General features: G+C 44.5%; 1 protein-coding gene across 2 annotated transcripts in view; it reads left to right on the top strand.

Annotated features, from left to right (window-relative positions):
- atad2b (ATPase family AAA domain containing 2B) overlaps positions 1-19575 on the top strand; it is a 70480-nt gene that overhangs the window by 38904 nt on the left and 12001 nt on the right. For both annotated transcript variants that reach the window (XM_075459452.1, XM_075459451.1), the window contains exons 25-26: positions 5974-6744; positions 10098-10246. In XM_075459452.1, the coding sequence (XP_075315567.1) occupies positions 5974-6744; positions 10098-10246 (920 nt within the window). The remainder of the gene's footprint in view (positions 1-5973; positions 6745-10097; positions 10247-19575) is intronic.

The following is a 19575-nucleotide window of genomic DNA, read 5'->3' as shown; positions in this document are numbered from 1 at the left end:
ATTTTAATTTTTAATTTTTTTGTGGACTTGGCACACTTGGCAAAAAAAAAAAAATCCTCAACCGGCCGATGCATTTACAGCGAGTCTCGGTCACGACTTCTAGGCTGTGAGCGCTTCCCCATTAGTCGCAGATGATAAGAGCCGGGGGCCAATCAATACTTCATTTGTGTTACACAAGATTGAGGCACCGACACCCGTCGATTGCAGCGAGACAAGATGACAAAAAGCCGGGCCGGACGCAGGATGTCGTGCTCGGGACCACGGTCACAGCACGCTTGCTCGCGTGAAGCCTGGCCGGTTGCACATCGGTTACAGTGATTCGAGCGAGCAGCAGATATGATTTAGGTGTGATGATCTCTGGGTATAAAAACTGGGAAAAAACGCATGTTCCAGTCGGCAAAAGAAAACAATGTGACATGCATACAGTCGGTCTGCTCGTTCATTTTGCATCGAATGTTTTGAAAAACATTTGATTTGTGACGGGTTGCTTGTTGTTAATCTCTGACTGAAAGACTCTTATTTCTCAGTTTAGACCTTCAGTTGTCTTACAAGTCTGAAATGACACCTTTGCTGTTATATTTAGTCCTTCTTTTTTTTATTTTTTTTTTTATTCAATAGCTGTCCTAAAAGTCATCTGTATTTGAAACTGCTATGACTAATCTGCAAAGTCTGGAGCCACCTCTCATTCCATTTTGTGTTGCCAGGAAAACAGGAAACGGGTCCAGCAATTTATTGAAAATTGCACACGTCAATGGAAATGTAGTATACAAGGCAAAAGTCAGTTTGATATGAGCATTTTCTTCTTCAGCAAAGCCTGAACCCGCTTAGATGAGCTGCCTTGTCATTTCTTTAATCAGTCTTCAGGAATAGTTCTCCAGGCTTCTTGAAGGACATCCCAAAGCTCTTCTTTGGATGTCGGCCGCCTTTTTTTTCCGTTCTTAGTCAAGATGATCCCACACTGCTTCAATAATGTTGATATCCGGGCTCTGAGGAGGATTCATCCCTCCATAAGGCCTGTTACCACTGATTTTCAGTCCACTTCTTGTGTCATTTCTCATAGCTCAGCATTTCCTCCCTGTTTCCCTTCCTTTAGAATGGCTTCTTGCCAGCCGCCCTTCCACGGAGACCGTCTCTGATTAGGTTTGGGCCAACAGCAGATGTAGTAACTGAATGTTCAGAAGCATCTTTCAGGTCCTGTGTCAGGGCTTTGCTGGATTCCCTATCTTTAGTGACACGGCACTGGTTCATTCATGAGTTTGGTACTTTTTTGGGCTTGAATGATTCATAGGTCAGTGTTGAGTGGTTTAACAAACAAAATAAGGAAAAAACCCCACATCCCTCTGGTTAGAAAATGAAGGAAAAAGCGGCCAATGTCCAAAGATAAAGGTGAAAAGACCGTCAGAAATCCTGGAGAACTGATAAACGCAACAAAATAACGTTAATGCACAAAAACATCCATCTCTTCACTGTGGGTGATGTACTGTGTTTTCCTGCAGGCGTTTGGTTGGCCCGGTGTCCTAAGTGCAGGTTCATAGAATAGAATTAGCAAGCAAACATTCTCTGGTGTTCAGGAAAATGTGAAACACACACACACACACACACACACGCACACACACACACACACACACACACACACACACACACAGACAGACACACACACTTAAATGGTGCACACACACACACTTAGCCGCAAGGAGGTAAGTAGGTTAGTAAACAACAGAGCGTGTCTCCAGGTTAGACGAGGGGACCCTGCATGTGTGAAATAGATTTATTTAGTTCGCCTGGGATTCTCTTCAGGCGAGTGCAGCTCAAAAATCAGTCAGGGAATTTGCTTTGAAGTTGAACAGAATCTCAAATGGATTAGTTAGATGGCCGTTGCATTTATGTGTGCGGTCTCGGCTCACAGTTTTCAGCCGATGCCCCTTTTGAGACGCTGGTCATCAGTTTTAAGAGTCACGGTTTTAGCTTCTGCTAATCGCAGCAGCTGCATTTATTGTTCCTTATGGCTGTTTTTAATCTCGGAACATCTGTTGGCTGGAGTTGTGGCGCTTTCTGTCAAAGCCACGTCTACAGTGCAGTCTCAGCGGACACGGCGGCGCGCTTTTTGTCCTGCACACACGGAAGTTTGGGACGAGGGCCCGGGTGTATGGGGTCGGTTGCAATCTGCCCTTTTCACCTCTAGATGTCACTAAATCCAGAACGTCGCGCTTTTACGATAAACTTCTTACAAAGTAAAACCCTGGTGTTAATCGGTCCATTGTGCCTCTTGATTTACTTGGTTATAGGCAGAGCTCTGACAAAGAAATCAAACCAGCTCCCTAATGAAAGGTTTCAGGTTAAAAGTTCTCACAATGAGGTGTCATGATTAATCCATGCTGCAGCATTGTCCATGGATGTCACCGCTCTGATTAATTTATTTAATAGTTGCTTGATGGCAGCTTGGAAAGGGCCTTCTCGGCGCTTCTGCTTTTAAAAGTTTGTGTGTGTGGCTATTCTGACAAGTAAGTGTGGTGGCAGCTTGAAAATTTCTGCAACTACATAAATTCTGTATGTGTTAGGCACTTTTAATTATAACAAAGTGCTCTGGTTCTCTTCTCCGTTACTCCCCCCCCCCCCCCTCCTTCATCATATCTCCCCTCCGCGGTTGCCTCTTCACGCTCTAACAGTTTTCATGCATTATTTAAGAGCCGACTATGACGAGCCATTTGCTGCCATTCTGACTCACCTTTCACTCCCCGAGGAGCATGCTTCATAGCTTCGCTGGCGATAGATGACCCCAGTGAGACCTCTTTCCCTGCGTCACAGATTGATTGTTTGGTTTCGCGCGATGGGGGAATAAAAGATGGCCGAAAGGATATAGCCAAGAGCGGGTTCAAAGGGAAATGAAGGGTCAGCAGAAAATCGGCCGCTTAGCTCCTTCCTTTCGTCCCCTTTGGAACGAACGTGTGCAGGTCTCTTCTTTTTCTTTGCTGTTTTTGATAAAAGATATTTACTGAATACATAAATGACAACCTGGATGCAAAAAAAAAAAAAAAATCAATGTCTTTTTTTATTGGAATTGAGCACAGCCTCGGCGCGATCCACCACTGACCAAACAAAAGCCCAATTCCGAAGGTTAAATCAAAACGATTGTAGTCCAAAAAAACCCAGAAATGAGCATTCCGACAAGATGAGAAAAAAGAGAGACGCTCACAGTTGTTGCGATGCCACTACTCATAAATACCCAAGATGTCTGGCCTGGTTTCTGCCTCTTTGTTATTGCTCTCTGTCTGAGCAACTGTCCCATGTGCCAGTCATGCCTCAAGACCTATCTGCGCCGCCTGATTTCAAATCAGAAAGAACCGAAAATGAAAGAGGCACACTAACCTAAAAACTGCCTGCATTCCTTGTACCCTCTAGAGAAATGCTCTGACACTAACTGTAGGCACGATGTCCAGTGGTTGGTGGGTGGGTGTGTGTTTGGTTCATTGTCTCTTTGAATCTCCAGCTGTGGGAGAACATTTTGATTTCTCTCTAGTTTCAAGAGTCCTAAATCTTCATTTTGGTGTGTATATTTGTATTTAAGACGAGCGCCAGACTAGTCGCTATGGTTCAAGGAATCTTTTAGTCTTTTAATGTTTTAAAAAAAAAAAAGAAAATTCTTGAGAGAAGAATTCTGCAGCTCCGTAGAAACGGCTGATGTTTTTCTTTTTTTCTTTTTTATTTAACAACATGCCTCTTAAGATGCATTCACTCTACGGTGAAACCAGCAAGCAGAGTCATGCACCAACTGGATGACGGGGTTGGGGAGTAACAACTATTCCCACTGCAGATGAAACTGTTTGGCGACACCGCACGTGTCTCTAGGCAGCCATTTACCAGGCAAATGAACATGCTTTTCTGGGGGAAGTTAAGTCACGCTTTTATCCAACACAGACATGGTCTTTGGAAAGAAATCCCAAGTGTCAGACCTCTACATTATCACACTGCCACAATGAGCTCCTTCACCATCAAGGTGATTTAGGTGTCTAATATTTTCAGGACAATGCATGCATAAAGCTTTGATATGTTAGGGCTGGGACGCACTGTTGAACGCAGACTGCCAAAATACAGTTTTAGGTTGTTCTACCCTTCAGTCCCATTGGACACTGCCTTCAGCCTTCTTGTAACAATAACAATAAAAAAAAACCAAAAGGCTAGTTCAAGGTAGCTACACACAAAAAAGTGTGATTGTTAGTTATTATTTTTTATTTTTTTGTCCTGGAGTGGAAAGTCGTGTAACGTAGCCTTGCTGCAAATGCTGTGCCAAGTCCACGCGATCACATGGGTTTGGAAGCGGGGAGATACAAGCGGATCGGCTTCCAGGAAAAAAAAGAAAAAAAAAGAAAAGAAAAGTGTCTGGGAACCACCGCCTTTAGTATCATAAATTGAGAATGCTGTAAAAATTTCAAAGGCAGCACTTGAGTGCATTCTGGTGTGAGTTTAAATAACCAGCGAAAGATGGATTTCACTCCTAGAGCAGAGCAGATGTAACCCGAGTGTTTAATTCTTACTGACAGCGGAGAGATAGTCGGAAGGTGAAGAGAAGCCCTCAAAGGAAGGGAGACAAAAGGTATGCCAGTGCAAGGGAAATATTCGTGAAAATCCATGGAGAAAGTTGTACGTTCCGTAAAGTGACATACAAATGTAGATCCAGCAAATTCTTACCTGACGTGGCTGGTAAACTTAACAAGAGCACTTAGTTATGGACATGAAAGGGTCCCGAACCCATCTGGAAGTACTGACTGGTTCATCATCTCTCTTCTATTGTTTTTTTTTTTTTTTTGTTCTCTGGGAGAACAAATGTAAATTGTAGTTAGTGGGCAGGTACTTAGTGTGCATATTCGCATCGTTGGAAGAGAATATGAAAGGCAGCTTAAAAGCTGTGGAGGCAGAGAGTGAATTCGACAGGCAACTTGCAGGTATATCCTCGTTTCTCATTAATGTGCCCATTCACATCTTTTTTTGGGGGGGGGCTGCACTCGGATGATTCCACGGAGACAGACTAAAGTATCAGGGCAAAAAGCTTTAGTCGTGGTCTTTTCTGAGTAGTCATAATCGTTTTGCCTGGTATTAATTTTGCATTCGGCAGATTTAGATCCTTCCACTGTCCCCCCCAACAGCATTTTAATGGCGGGGACTTTATGGCTTTTAATGAGTCCGCTGGGATCTAATGGTGTCCATTAGCTCATTTATACACTCACACAGGAAAAAGCTCGACTCAACCAAAGTTGCCGCTCGCTCCTCGTTTTGAGCTCCAAGACTTTCATCTTGGTGTTGCATTGCATTAGGCAGGGTCAAAGAAGCTGGATGGGCTGTGACTCTTCTGCTTTGTTTAAAAAAAAACAAAAAAAAAAACAGCTTGTTTCTTCATGGTATGGATGTGTGATCCTTTTTTTTTTTTTTTTTTTTTGACAAGTCATGGTAATGCGTTGCCAGATTCAGATCTCTTCCCCCTGACTTGCAGCGGCCCCTTTCTGCCGCTGCCCTTCACTCTGACTTTGATGCTCTGCTCTGTATCTCAGTGTGTGCGCCTTGGAACAGTAAATGAAGTCAAATGCCTTGAAGTTTCCCTGGATTTAGTATCTTTGCTCGGTTGCTATGACACTTCAAGTGCCCTATCGTGTGAGCAGGATTTGGTTCTCTCCTTCCTCTTAAAATCCCATTCGCCGTCTGTTGTCCTCTGTTTTCAGTATCAATACAGCAGGACCGCTGTCACTGTTTTCCACTGTTTATTGCTCTCTGAAGAAGGCCAAATGTGCGCTTTTCAACACGGGGCTGATGGAAAACTCCGATCCTCTGAGTTTTTTTTTTTTTTGTTTCATTTGTTACGTTTAAGGCTCTCTCTCTCTCCCGTCCCTAAAGAATTCTCAACAAAGCCGAGGAATGGATCAGCATGATTCAAAATCTTCTGTAATCTTCTTTAATGCTCTCTCTTTGATTTCTTTGTCATAGATCATATGAAGCGGAAGTTCCGCCGGCGGCCATCTTGGGGGCGTGGGATCATACGCAAGAAGAAGAATTACAAGAAAGGAACCGAAGAGGAAGAGGAGGATCAAGAGGCCGAGGTGGAAGCTGCGGGGCGCAGTGACTCGTGTTTGACGCAGGATGAGGAATCATCTTGTGATACTACAGGTCCCCAACCCAATGGCCATCATCCCCACGTCCCCTCCACAGAAGAGGAGAGCTCCAACGAGCCCCCCGTCATGCCTCCCGACGATCCCCCAGATACTAGTGAAGCCAGAGAGGAGCCAAAAGCTATGGAGGTAGTAGAGGAGGAGCAGCAGAAGCAGGAGCAGGAGCAGCCAGCAGCCAAAGAGGCAGAGTCTGAGAGCACAGAGGAACAAACGGAGCCACACTGCCTTAGTGGCAGCTCTCAGCCCAATGCCGACGCAGATAGCCAGGCCAAACAGGCTGACTTCCAGCCTTTGATCGAATCGTCCGAGGCTTCAGACGCTCAGGTCCAGCCTGAACACACAGAGGGTCTTCTAGTTTCACAAGTGGACTGTGTGAATGGAGCCGAGTCGATGGACAGCTTGGACTCGCACAGCCCCAAAAGGAGCAGCGAGGGTGAGACAAGGACTCCTCAGAGCACAGCCGAGGGCTGCAGTAAACCAGAAGAGGAAGAGCACAAAGACGAGACCGAGAGTGAACCAACTCAGGAGCAACATCCCATGGATGGTGGAGCAGTTGCAGAAACTGTTGAGGAGGATCGAGATGAAGAAGGTATAAAGCCAGACTTTAGCACAGATGGTTCATTTCATCATGGAGCTTCTTTTTTTCTTCCTCTTGCCTCTTAATTTTTGACTTATTAACTGTTCTGTGCTAATTGCAGATACAACAGAGTTGTTTATTAGCTTGCACACAGCCAGCCAATAAATCGCCCACTGCTGCATTATGATAAATTAACTTTTTCGATTTCCATCCAGTGATTTGGTTTTGCTCTTGGACTGAGACTGATACACGAATACCATCTCAGTCGCAAAGTATGTAAAGATGTCATATATTAGCAGCTAATGCATTTAGTTGAGAAACAAAGTTCTGAAAGTTGTGCACACTGTTCAATTTAAGATCATTTGCAAACGGCGCTGGGCTTTTCTCCCCGCCACCAACTCTGGCATAAATCGTTTGGTTTTTGCCATGAGTCATCACGCCTTTCCCCGCTGAAGTGCTGAGAGTCTGAGATGCAGTAAAACGTACGTTTGATCACGGCCCTGTGGATTCAGCATCTGATGAGCAGGGGCCCGGCTGAAAGGCTGATGAAATGGTGCTGATAAGATGCGTTCAGGCCATCAGAGGGATGCCGCGATCACACAACAGAACAAACAACCTCTGGCTCTTTCACCAACAGAGAACTCGGCCACTCCGCCCCCTCTCTCGTAACGACCGAGTAACAGCCGTTTGTTTCCATCAAAGGGATTTTTGAACACCGGTCTAAACGGACAGGGAAGAAGCCAGATGTGAAGTATTGCTCACTCACCGGCTGCTAGTAGCTTCAGATGGGTCTGTCTTTGTCGTGCTGTGTTGCAGTGCACTGATCTTGTAGTCGTGGGAGTTTTTTTTTGTTTTTTATTTGTTTCTCTCTTTATGTTTCTCTGAAATGGTCCAGTCTGTGCTTTATAATCTTCCATGAGGAAAATGGGCTCCCGAACTTGTGTGCTTTTAAAGGAGATTTCCGGCATTTTTACAAACATATCCCATATGTTGGAGACCAAGGAAAGTTGGCCAAAGGGAAAAACGCGAGAAATGCCCGCTGCGCAAAGTTGTCCGATTGCGCTGATTTCCATGAAAGCGGGCTCTATCGAGCAAGCGTTTAACCTTTCCTGAGGCTCTTAACGTGTATCAAAATACTTTTTACCGAATTGGCCGTGGTGTCAGTAGCAATACAATTCAACCCAGGGGCTAACCATACCATTAGCTAGCACAGACATTATACATTTTGAGATTTCAAAAACAGCGCACTTACCTTTCTCAGCTTCCGTGTTCCACAGGTGTGCGCACACATTAAGGCATGCAAACTTGCCACCTTTCGGCGAAATTCGCCGTTTTGAAATCAAAATGGGTCATTGTTCTGAATCGCGTAGATCCGAGGAGAAAAAAAAAATTGGGGGGGGGGGGGGGGGGGGGGTTGAGCATGTCAACTAGCGAGTGAAACTGTGAACCTCAAAACTACACTAGACCTATCACCACCGCTCTCTTGTCATGACAACAAATGACTGATAAGAGTGGCGTGTGAGGGTGAACCCCTATTCCCCCCCCCGCCCGGACCCCACACGGTGGAAATTGCGACAAGGACAGGTAGGGATTAATGTTTGCAGTTGTTAACTTCTGAAGCTAAAATGCTACAATTTGACTGATGTCCTGAAATAGTCTTCATAACGAATTGTGTCGTTAGATCAATTCATGTGCTTGGAATAGTGTCTTTAATACAAGTGTCAGCTAAATGTCTTGATAACAGACTTGAAATAGTCTACAATTCCTCGATATTTCACCGCCTCACAGAACTCCGTTTGTGTTAGTGCTACAGCTACTCGAGGTAACTGTAGAGTGGCTAACTAGCGCCTTCCACACAAGTTCAGGGCTTTGCTAATACTTTTAGCCAACGTCAATGGAGACCTTAATTGTCGCCGGACTTGGCTTTTTAACGAGGTATGCCCCTTCATAATACCCTCTGATAATCACGGAAAGGGAACATTTTGCCCATTTGAGGAGGTCGTTTCATTCGTCGTGAGTTTATCAATGCAGAGTCCGGAGAGCTCTGCCACAGGTCGTATTTGAGAGTGCGACCCCCATCCCCTCGCTGTTCGCCCACACCCCCGTCGATGATGACAGCCTACAGGTGCACTCGTGTTCATCCAGTATGATGCACCATCAATCGAAGTTAAAAGGGGCACAATGTAGGATTACGTAGTGCTCGTGGCATGCATGTCTCAAAACTTACACTGTCATGAAAAAATGCTGTTTAACTAAGCTTGCCGCGAGAATGTTTTTCATGTTAGTGTGCCAGCTGTCGATACAAATTTGTCTCTGGCGGTACGTCAGGTGAATTGCTGATATAAGTTTTTCCCGTGGAGCTCGTTTGGCTTGGCATGGTAAACGTTCACTTTCATGGTTTAATGACAGCGGACCGCGAAAGTGGTCGGGAGAGTTATCGTTCACTTACTAATGACATACCGGTAGGCTATTACTAAGCATAGGCTGTCTTGGGGCAGTAATTAATTAAACGTTTAATCCTACATACTTGTAGTATTCCTTTAAGGACCATGGGACTAACTTTTTCGTTAAATTTAATGTAATTAAATGTATGATACTACAGTTAAATGCTTTTGAAGACCTGTGATGTTATATGTCAAACACATAGGCTAATAGTTCAGTAAATGCAACTGATAGGCCTACTGTACCTATAAATTCATCTTTTATGCTGCACAGCTGTTCTCTACTTAATGCAAATGGGACATACTGTATATTTTATAATATATATTTTGTATAATTTACAACTTAATGCATCTCATGTTTTGATTGCAGGATGAGAGATTTAGGAGTGGAGGATGCTCTTTGTATTAGTTAGTTATTTTGTAGTGTATTTATTAATTCAATAGTTGCACTTATAACACAAACTACGAAATCCACTTTTCCGCGCGTGCCGTGTGTCCGTGTACCCTTGTCACCTTTTTCACCCCTGACCAGTTTGCATGCCTGACATTAATCGATCGCCGAAGTCATACACTATAGTATTATAGTACTTTGGAATACCATAGTGTATGACTTCCACGGCCAATTCGGTAAAAAGTATTTTGATACACGTTAAGAGCCTCAGGAAAAGGTTAAACGCTTGCCCGATAGAGCCCGCTTTCATGGAAATCAGCGCAATCGGACAACTTGGCGCAGCGGGCATGAACATTTCTCACGTTTTTCCCTTTGGCAAACTTTCCTTGGTCTCCAACAGATGGGATATGTTTGTAAAAATGCCGGAATTCTCCTGCAAGACCATTTTTGGCTGCGTTTCACACAGCCTAAAAGTTTAATAGCTCCCACTTTTAATGTTCCCTCTTATCTACTAAGCATCTGTCCTTCCGTAGATGGGTCCACAGTGAAGACGAGCAAGACGGAGCAGTTGGGGGGATCTGCTGAAACGGCAGAAGAAGAGCCCCAACCCGTCCCTCCTGCCCCTCCTGCCCCTCCTGCCCCCCCCATCCCTCCTGTAGTGGTTGACCACCAGCGACTTTTGGTAAGCAATATATTCCGAGTGTGATGCGTGTTTTGAATCTGGGAACATGGATTTTGGCAGTATGAAGAGCAAAATGTGTTATTTGAACTTCCTTCTCTTAATTCCCCCCCTCCTTTTATTAAACAACTTAACAGGGAATTTAAAGAAATCACCGTCTATAGTTTGAGACCGAGGTTGAACTTTCATCTTTTACTTTGAAGTTTTCCACTTTACACGCCCCACACTTATGTCAGTTGATAGGTTTATAAAAGCCGAAGCAAAGAAGTTTGGAGCGGCATTCATTATTGATACGTTAAACAAGCAAAAGTGGAGCTATTTAAAACCCCAGTCCATGCCTCATCACCATTCTGCCTGGGCCCCTTTTTTCTAATTTAGCAGGATGTCGCAGCTGAAGAGATTTGGCATCGTGCGCTACTGTTGGTTTGAGATTTAACAGGCAGCGCGATCCACGTCGACCAACCGGTGACAAAAAGATGAACGTCTTTCAGTGGGAAAAGGCACTGTTCTTCAACCGGTTTCTGATCTTGAAAATCTGCGTTGAAATCGGGTGTTTTAGCAGCGGAGAGTCGGCGTTGATACCCCGGTGCTGCAATGCTGAAGCGAATTACAAAAATAATTCGGCAAATTAAATAATTCAGCAACATGAATTATGGAACAGGCACTCTTTAGTGAGAGAAAATGCAGAAGTTAGTGTCCCGGCTTCTTGGAATGTATTCACCTTTGATGTTGTAATGCTAAATATCAAAGCTCTAAAAGGGTGTATGTTTTTCTGTGATTGGGGGGAAAAAAAGACTCCACACATCCTGCCAGTAAATAACTAAATGTTTAAAAGTGCCCAAACCACTGCGACTCAGCCTGGTCTCTAAAGGTTTTTTTTTTTTTGTTTAGAAGGGCCGCTGTGCTTAAACCAACAGATACTTCGACCAAAGCTCGTCTTGTACATTTCTGCAAGACCTCAGATAATTGTGCTGACTCTTTAAAAGAGAAAAAAAAAACAAAAAACAAAAAAAAAAACAGTTGTTGGAGGCAGAAGTGGCAATCAGTCTCAGCTTTGGCCGTTTTCCTCTGGAAGGGTAACCATCCGTTTTGATTTTAGTGAACCAGCAGCAGCAGTTAAGCCCGTTTCCCCTCCTGTAGCTGGCGAACAATGTCAGGAAGCCGGAAATAGAGTGGTGCTCATCTGAGGCGCTTTCTAGATTTAGTTGGTAAGTCATGTGTTTGTCATCCATCTTTCAAAGCATTGGTTAAAAAAAAAAAAAAAAAAGCGAGTATTTGAATAGGAAAAGTGCAAAGTTTTTCCTTTAAAAAAAAAAAAAAAAAAAAAAAGGGAATCAAGGTGTGGAGGCTGGGGAAGTGCAATCATGGGTGACCAGCCTTAAGCTTCCTCCAGATCTCCGTCTGTTCTGGAGCTGGAGGCTGTCACACTGCCCTTCTCAGATGGATAACTCTAACTTAAGCTTATCCCTCCTTTCCATTCATCCTATATTTATGCCACCGTCTGTCGACCTCATACAGCTTTCCACCGTCAACATCGCACTCCTGCCATTTGAATTTAGGTGGGAGCCAATTACCGAGGCCGGCCAGCTTTTTTTTATCAACATCTCTTTATCAACAGGTGTTGTTCCTTTTCAGAGAAACTGAAGGAAACAAAGGTTATGACTCAAACATGAGCTGCTCTCTGCCCCGCTGGATCTGCCAGCTCGTGCCGGGATGCGTTCAAGTAACAGGAATCGTGATGCGTCTCGTGGTACTTTACACTGTCACGCTGTGGTCCCACCTAATACCCCAAGTGTAAATTGGAGCCTCGGCTCAGTGGGCTCCCTTGACAGCACTTCCCGCTGATCAGATTGGGCCGGGGGGGGGGGGGGGGGGGGGTGTAGTTTTAGAGCGCTCTGTGTAGTGTAATTGGTGTAAAAGAAGTGTTCTTCTGACATGCGCTTACGTCTCCCCTGCGTGCTCTGAAGTGACACCCAGCTATCAAACCATTATCTGCTGGCGTTTCCACACGTCCCACGGGGGACGATCGGGACAGTGGGGGGTACGCGCCTTCTCTTGCCGAACCCGACTCCCATCGTTCAATCTAATTGACGGGCATTTTAGTTTGGCTTAATCTTTGTGCTCGGACTGGCTTCCCCCTATGAATGGCCTCACGCAGCACTAATCTGGGGGTTTATTTGTTAGTGTGGAGAAGAAGGGATATATCTTAAAGAAGCAGATTGTGAAGAGTGGGGACTGTGAATAATTGCTTTTTTCTTCCCGGGCTTATGGGACAAATTGAATTTCCGGTGCACAGGATGAAAGTCGCCATTTAAGCAGAGATGTGCTGGCAGGGCTGGAACTGGCACGCTGCCTGATTTGTGTTGGGAGCCCTCAGCGAATGCCGCACTGTTCCTTCTCTCTTCAGTCGTAGTCATTGATTGTGGAGGGCTCATTATTTCTGACTTTTAGCGTGATGGAAGAGGCTCTGAAATCTGTCTGGAGCTGAATGCCATCGGAGTGTTATGAGTTTGTGCACAGAGCCTTGCACTCGAGACCTGTAGGACAGAGATGGTTTTATTTCGGTTTCTGCATGCAGCCTTTCAGGGGCATTGCGGAGTTATTTGCTCTCATTCACTTAGTAAAATCATGTTCTGTTATTGCCCGTTTCACTGAAATGATGCTTGACGCTGTCTGGATGAGTAAATGGGTCCATAGGCTTGTCGTCGTTGTCCCCCCCCCCCCCGAGTCTCTCATTCTCAGCTGTTTTCTTTAATCAAGACTCACACACTTGCCCAGTAGTAGGAGAAGTGGTGCCGAGGATTGCAGATGAGAATTCGGTAACAAGAAATCCAATCTGGCCAAGCAATTTTTCCTCCATCTTACTGAGCAACACGCAGATTATCGTCCGCTCTGCCGCTATTATGTTCAGGAAAAGCAAGCGTTTCTTGTTGCTGGCACAGTACGGAGTCTTTTGGCTTGATGCTTAGCTTTTAAAGCATGTTGGGATTTCCTGTTTGTTGAAAAAAGCCCGTCAACACAAATGGGCCCCATTTCAGTTTGTCATCTTGCTTCATAATGACAGCATGGGCCCCGCTGGCGAAGTGGCCATGCCACGTGTCTGTTCAATAGGGAACAGTGTAATAGTAGTGCTGCACCGCGGCGTGATTGTCAATAAAAATAGATGACATTTAAAGTGCTCCATTTTTTTCCATTCATTCCCACTGAATGCTTCTGACAGTGCTGCTATTTGCATGTAATTGCACTTGCATCGCTGGGCCTCTTGGCCATACATGCAAGGGCCCGTTGTGTCAATAACTTGTACAGCATAAACATACCAGCCTCTGTAATTCCCGCCATATTTTGGGCCAGTCTGCAGTCTTTCCAAGCCCACAGTGTGATTTATTATGCCCTTTTTGCAGTGCTTGCACCTCATGCATCTCACTCAGCCCTTGGCTAATATAAACTGAGAATTCTGTTCACCTGATTAGTTGAACGCTACATGAAAATGGTATTTTAAATGCTTGGCTTCACTTTTGTCAACTAAATAGTAGCCAGAAGTCTTGGAAACATCATTTTTTCCCCTCTCTCTGTATACAGTTGTTCAGTGTTTACCACTTGAAGGAAACACCGTTCTGTTAAGAAGCTCTTATATTTGACAGTTAATCAGTGAATCGGTGAAAGGAGGGGAGCTGTAAATGAAGTGTTGGAGCCGTTATTATTTTGCTAACTCTACTCTGAAATCTGTGTGTCTTTCATTGCCCCCTTTAGGAAACACCATTAAGCCTTAATTAATACTTAATAAAAATACTTAAAACTACAAAAATGCAAACTTAATAAAAATACTTAATACTGTGCCGTATTCGCTGTATGTTATTTGAAAAAATGTATTGTTATTGTTACCATATTGTTATAAGCTACTATGCGAGTGCGAGCCACCAATTAAAGCTTGAGGAGCCGCGCAATGAGTATCTGTGGTCTAGTGGGATGACTTAATCGACGCGCGCCGCTGCAGCACAGCTCATTCACTCCGGTAAGGACGTCCATCGTACTCAAAGTCGTCGTCAAAATCTGATAAATATCCCGCCATGTTGCACAAAACTAGCAGGAGCAAACTCCATGTGAAGTTAGCCGACCGTCACAGAGCACGGAGTGAATGAGCCGTGCTGCAGCGGCGCGCGGCGATGAAGTCATCGCACTAGACGCGTGTGTAGAAAGCTCCGACAGCCCCGGATAACAACAACACGGCAGATATGAGCTAACAGTGCAATAGTTCGTTCATTCATTCATTCATTCATTCATTCATTCATTCGGCTTAAAGTATTGGTGAAATAAAGACAGATAATGCCTTATTTAGAGGCTGTATTGTCTATGCTCTGTTCACTCCCGTTATATGGGCGGCTGAAGCTCAGGAAGAAGAGCAGTCGCCCACCAATCGGAAGGTCGGTGGTTCATCTCCGGCTTCCCTGGGCTTCATGTCGAAGTGTCCTTGGAAGTGTCCACCTAACCCCACGTTGCCTACCAATGCATTCATGGGTGTATGAATGTGTGTGTGAATGATTAGAAAGCATAGTGTGTATAGATGTAGACGTGCTGTATGAGTGTGTGTGACTGGGTGAATGTGGCATGTAGTGTTAGAAGCACTTTGGGTGGTCAGCTAGACTAGAAAAGCGCTATACAAGTACTTTACAAGTATTTACCATTACCATTACAGCGGATCTCAAGTAATCTAAATATCTTCCGAAGGAAACTGTTGTCGGTGAGTAGATGAACGTATTTTATGCCAGAAATAAGATCCAGCTTTAAAAAATAAAAAAACAAGCTTCTCCTTTAAAGGGATAGTTCGCCTCTTTTGACATGAAGCTGTATGACATCCCATATTAGCAATATCATTTATTAAATTTGACTTATCCCCTGCTGCGTCCTGTGAGCCAAGTTCCAGCCTCGTTTTGGCGTTGAGGAAGGTAGTCCGGCTAGTTGGCTGGGGCTTAAAAAATAAAGCTTTTTGCTTCTCAAAATAATATGCGTTTAAAAGAGTAATACATTTGCATCACAAAATCGTTCTCCAGGAAAAAGTCAGACTTCACAATCGCTTGGCGCTATTTTTGCCTCCCTTCATATCAATGCGTTCAGCCACCTGCCAACAGCCGCACCTGTTACGGTGTTTACTGCTCGGAAGCAGGGCGCTGCTCAGTCTGCACAGCCCGTAGTGATACGAAGGTAGGGAGAAAATGGCGCCAAGCGAGCTTCATGTCAAAAGAGGCGAACTATCCCTTTAAGGTAAAGTGAGCTGTTGCTTTATCCATTTGTATATTTGATTCTTGGATGTACGTTCTCAAAAAGGAAAGAAAAAACGCCGACGTAGCTGGAGACGTCTGTGCGTCTCTTCTCCTTTTTGCTCACCGATGTTGGGTTATTGGCCGTCAGTAATTTGGGGTGTGAAAATACTCGGGTCCCTTGCGATTACGCTTCTGAGCTGCTGGATGTTTTAAGCTGAGAGATGAACTAATGAAATGTATCAGTGAGGCCAGTTTATCAGGCCAGCGCCACTCCACAGATGTAATTTAAAAATGTGTCAGGAAGGGCACTTATTAAACTAGGATTGACTTCTAGATTATAGCCTCAGAATGCTTCGATCTGTCCCATGCCCAGGAAACCCGCCGTAAGTCTCTAAGCTTCCTTTATTGATCTTTGTGCAGCAGGGTTTATGATAACATTTGAATGTATTTGATTTTATATACTTTTTAAAAAACTTTTTTTTGCTTTTTATTTTACCCCCCTCCCCCTTTAAATCCCACATTTTCATAATCTGAGTTATAAAACGCTGAATAAACCGCATGACTTCATAAAATACAGAGCAGCCAGCGGATGTAGTGAATATTTGGATTGACTTTCACGTATATAACATGGATCTTGCAGACTTACCCCACCTCTGAAGATTAAGCCCAGCCCCCCACCACCTACTTTCCACTGAAATGGAGTTCACAGCTGTCAAATGAAGGAAATTCCAGTCATTGAATATTCAGGATGAGTTGCCGAGCCCAGCAGCAGTTGTTACGGGGGCCGGTAGGCCGTGAGCACCATTTCATTTTAATGTGCCAGGACCACAGTAATATGATTTATCACCATTACCCCTGACCCTCAGAACAACATCAATATTGCATTACCTGTGTGACCGAGTGCCCTCAAAACTACATAATTTGCCACTGAGGAACACCCCCCCCCCCCCCTAACATCAGCCAACCACCACCCGATAGGACCACATCCAGCCTCTGTCTGGACTGTACGCACAACTGCACTTTTTTTATAGGAGCAAACAAACCAAAATCATTTATAATTCATTCATCTGTGAGTGCCTGAGACAAAAAAAAAAAAAAAAAAGAAAGCGAAGAGAGGAAGGAGAGGCTGAACTGCTCTCCTAGAGGCAGATATCGAAGGCTTAATAGTGTCCCTGGTGACAGCCGCCGTTGGATTTGAACCCGACATGAACACACACACACACACTGCCTGCTAACCCCCTTTTTTTCCTCTCTCTCTCACTCACTGAGCAAGGCTCACCCTGTTAAACACACCCCACGCGTACAGCTAGACAACCATTCGGCGATCAGAGAAGATACTACAGCCGGCTGCAAGTCCGCATGTATGACTGCTCTGTTTCTCGGCCAAGGTTTTTAGGTTTTAAACCCACTTTTAATAAGTTCACAAAAGAACACCGTCCTCGCTTACTGCGACTTGTTAACTTTTTGTGATTTTTCTTTTCCTTTTCCTTTTTCTTTTTGAAGAATGGGACGAGTCTCCCTTCGACACTTCAGTCCCCGGTGGATTGAAAAGCATGTTCATCTCTCTAAAATCTTTGAACATTTGTGCTCTGTGCGAAAAGAGAAACTCTTTGTAGTCGGAATTGCAGCCCCGAATTAGAAAAGAAAAGTGGGATTGTATGCAAATTAGTTGGATAACCCTTACCTTATCTTGTTACTTAAAAAATAAATAAATAAATAAAAATGTTTATGTACATTGTATACAGTATAGGGGGACCGCTCAGGACTGGTTCTTCCTCAGACGAGCCTTTTGTAATGTGAACAGAATGTGGTTTTCCATCGTTTGGTTGATTGCATCGACGCCCCCATCGCAGAAGGGAGCCCAGAGTTCGGACCTGTTGCTGACGGTCCTTTTCATCTTCGTCCCACAGCACACAGCAAGATCTTGAATGCTGATTGTGACTGGTGTGCCTACAGTACGAGTTTCCACTGCGTGACGGTCCACCCCCAGATGCCTCGAGCCAAGAGAAGCAAACGCTGCCTCTGAACACGGTTCTTTTCCCCACAGTGAGGTCTTAAGTGGCCTTTGTTACTTTGTCGTGCTTCACTGAGGTTTTCCCACAGTAATCTCTTGTCCATCGGGTTATATCAGCAATTGATAGACGGAGGCTCTTGCCATCCGAGGGATCGAAGGTTGCAGGTGTCCAATTTAGGCTTGAACGCTTGCCTTTCACACGCTGGAGTTCCTCCAGAATACTAGAGTGGTTTAATGATTCATGTGCTCTGGAGGGAGAAATATGCATAACCCTGGAGATGCACCTTCCATCTTTTCCCCTAAAAGACTGCTTCTGTAAAAAGAAACTGCTTTTGGGATTATATTCACCTGTCGACATCACCATTTTGAAATGCCATTGTTGTTTAGTTTTGCCCTATTTCTTTTTAAGGATGGGTTGCAGGCCTGAAATGAAGAAAATGGATGTACAAATTGAACGAAGTTGATGAGACAAAACATCGGATATCTTGGGGGTCAAAGGTAGAACTTGGTGCTGGATTTTCTTTTCTTTTCACTCCCATATTGTTCCAACCGATCCTGATTCAGGGTTGTAATTTTCTCCGTGCATCATCGTTCTGCTTTGTTCTCTGAAACCCCAGCTTTTCCTCGCACGGGTTTTAAGACGCTCGTGGATAGAGATGTGAGTAAAGATGGGGGAGGCTGCGATGGAACGGGGAGTTTAGAGGGGGTGAGGTTAAATGGCCCGTGTCAGTTGTAGTCTTTAACAGAAGGGATTACTGCCCTTTTGTGTGCTGTGAGCTCACTCAGTCTCTGAGCCTGTGTAAGACCCATTCTCAGACCATTTACCACACACTGATGCCAACATCCTGATCAAGCTGACAAAGGCTGGGAAGTACACTGCTCCAATCAGCTCGGTTAGAAGAGAATAAAGTCTGGGGATGCTGGGAGGAGGAGAAGAAGAAGGAGGAGGAGGAAAGTAAAGACGTGAGCAAGAAGAGAATGAAAACACAAAATGGAAGCAAAGACTGCTGTACAAAAGTGTGTTTTTGAAATGGGATTGTAGATGAGGTGAAGAGAGGCTCTGTGATGCCTTTAAAATGGCTTGTGGTTTGCCAGATGCGCTGTAATGGAGGCACTGAAATGCACTTAAAGCGAGAGGTAGTGAAAATGGATAGAAATGCGGTGGTTGTTGCATGACGGGAAGGCTGGAGAGGTGCTGCACACTCCTACACTTATGAGCTGGGTTGTAATGATGCTGATTAAAGCTGTTTAAATCGGCATCTTGCGGCGATGTGCTTCATTTGGTTGAATCCTGAGAAGCCTCCTGATCCAGGAGCACAAAGCTAGTTAGAACAGAGGCCATCGACAGAAAGCATTCCATTTTTTCTTCTTTCTTTTAGATTGAATTAAATTGTTTAGTTTTTATGTTGAGGGCTTATTAGCAGTTACTCGTCCTCTGCTGCCAGATTAAGTTATGGAAGTGTGAAAGTTTGAAATGTGTTGTGAGTCGGGCTAATGAGTTCAGTAAGATCAACTTGCCCAGGAAGTCGAGCTGAAAAAGTCTTAGAAACATTTCTGCGGATAATTGAATCACAAATTTAAGAGGTTAAAAAAAAAAAAAAAAAGTGCTGAATAATGGGTTGTTTGCCGTTGTCATGGCTACCAAGAGTCTGATCTACGGTACGGCTTCTCTTTCTTACTGCTGTTTCATCGCGTGGGTCATTTGTAATGGGACACAGCTGACCTGATGTTTGCACTGCAGCTACTTTCAGCCAGTTTGTCCTGATCGCTGGTTTTTAGAAGACTCTCAATCAGGGCTGCCTGTTAACACGCGTGTTGGATGGTGTCGCATTGATGGCGTGTCAACTGCGATATAAAGCAGTCACTTGCTTCTTCGTTCTATTTGCGGTGACATGCTCCAGCCAGCTCGGGTCCCATTACAGCGGCCAGTGCTGAAAGGTAAAGATGTTTCTCGCAATCGTCGTTCGTCAGGCCGGATTTCTATTCATGAGTCGGGGTTAAGTTTCTCTTTATGTGGATTCTGATTGTAACTTTAATCAAGCCAACTGTCATTTCCCCAG

The sequence above is a fragment of the Odontesthes bonariensis genome, chromosome 24 (genome assembly GCF_027942865.1).
Source record: "Odontesthes bonariensis isolate fOdoBon6 chromosome 24, fOdoBon6.hap1, whole genome shotgun sequence".
Classification (NCBI taxonomy): domain Eukaryota; kingdom Metazoa; phylum Chordata; class Actinopteri; order Atheriniformes; family Atherinopsidae; genus Odontesthes; species Odontesthes bonariensis.
The sequence above is the reverse complement of the archived record's forward strand: the minus strand, read 5'-3'. Positions and strand labels throughout refer to the sequence as shown.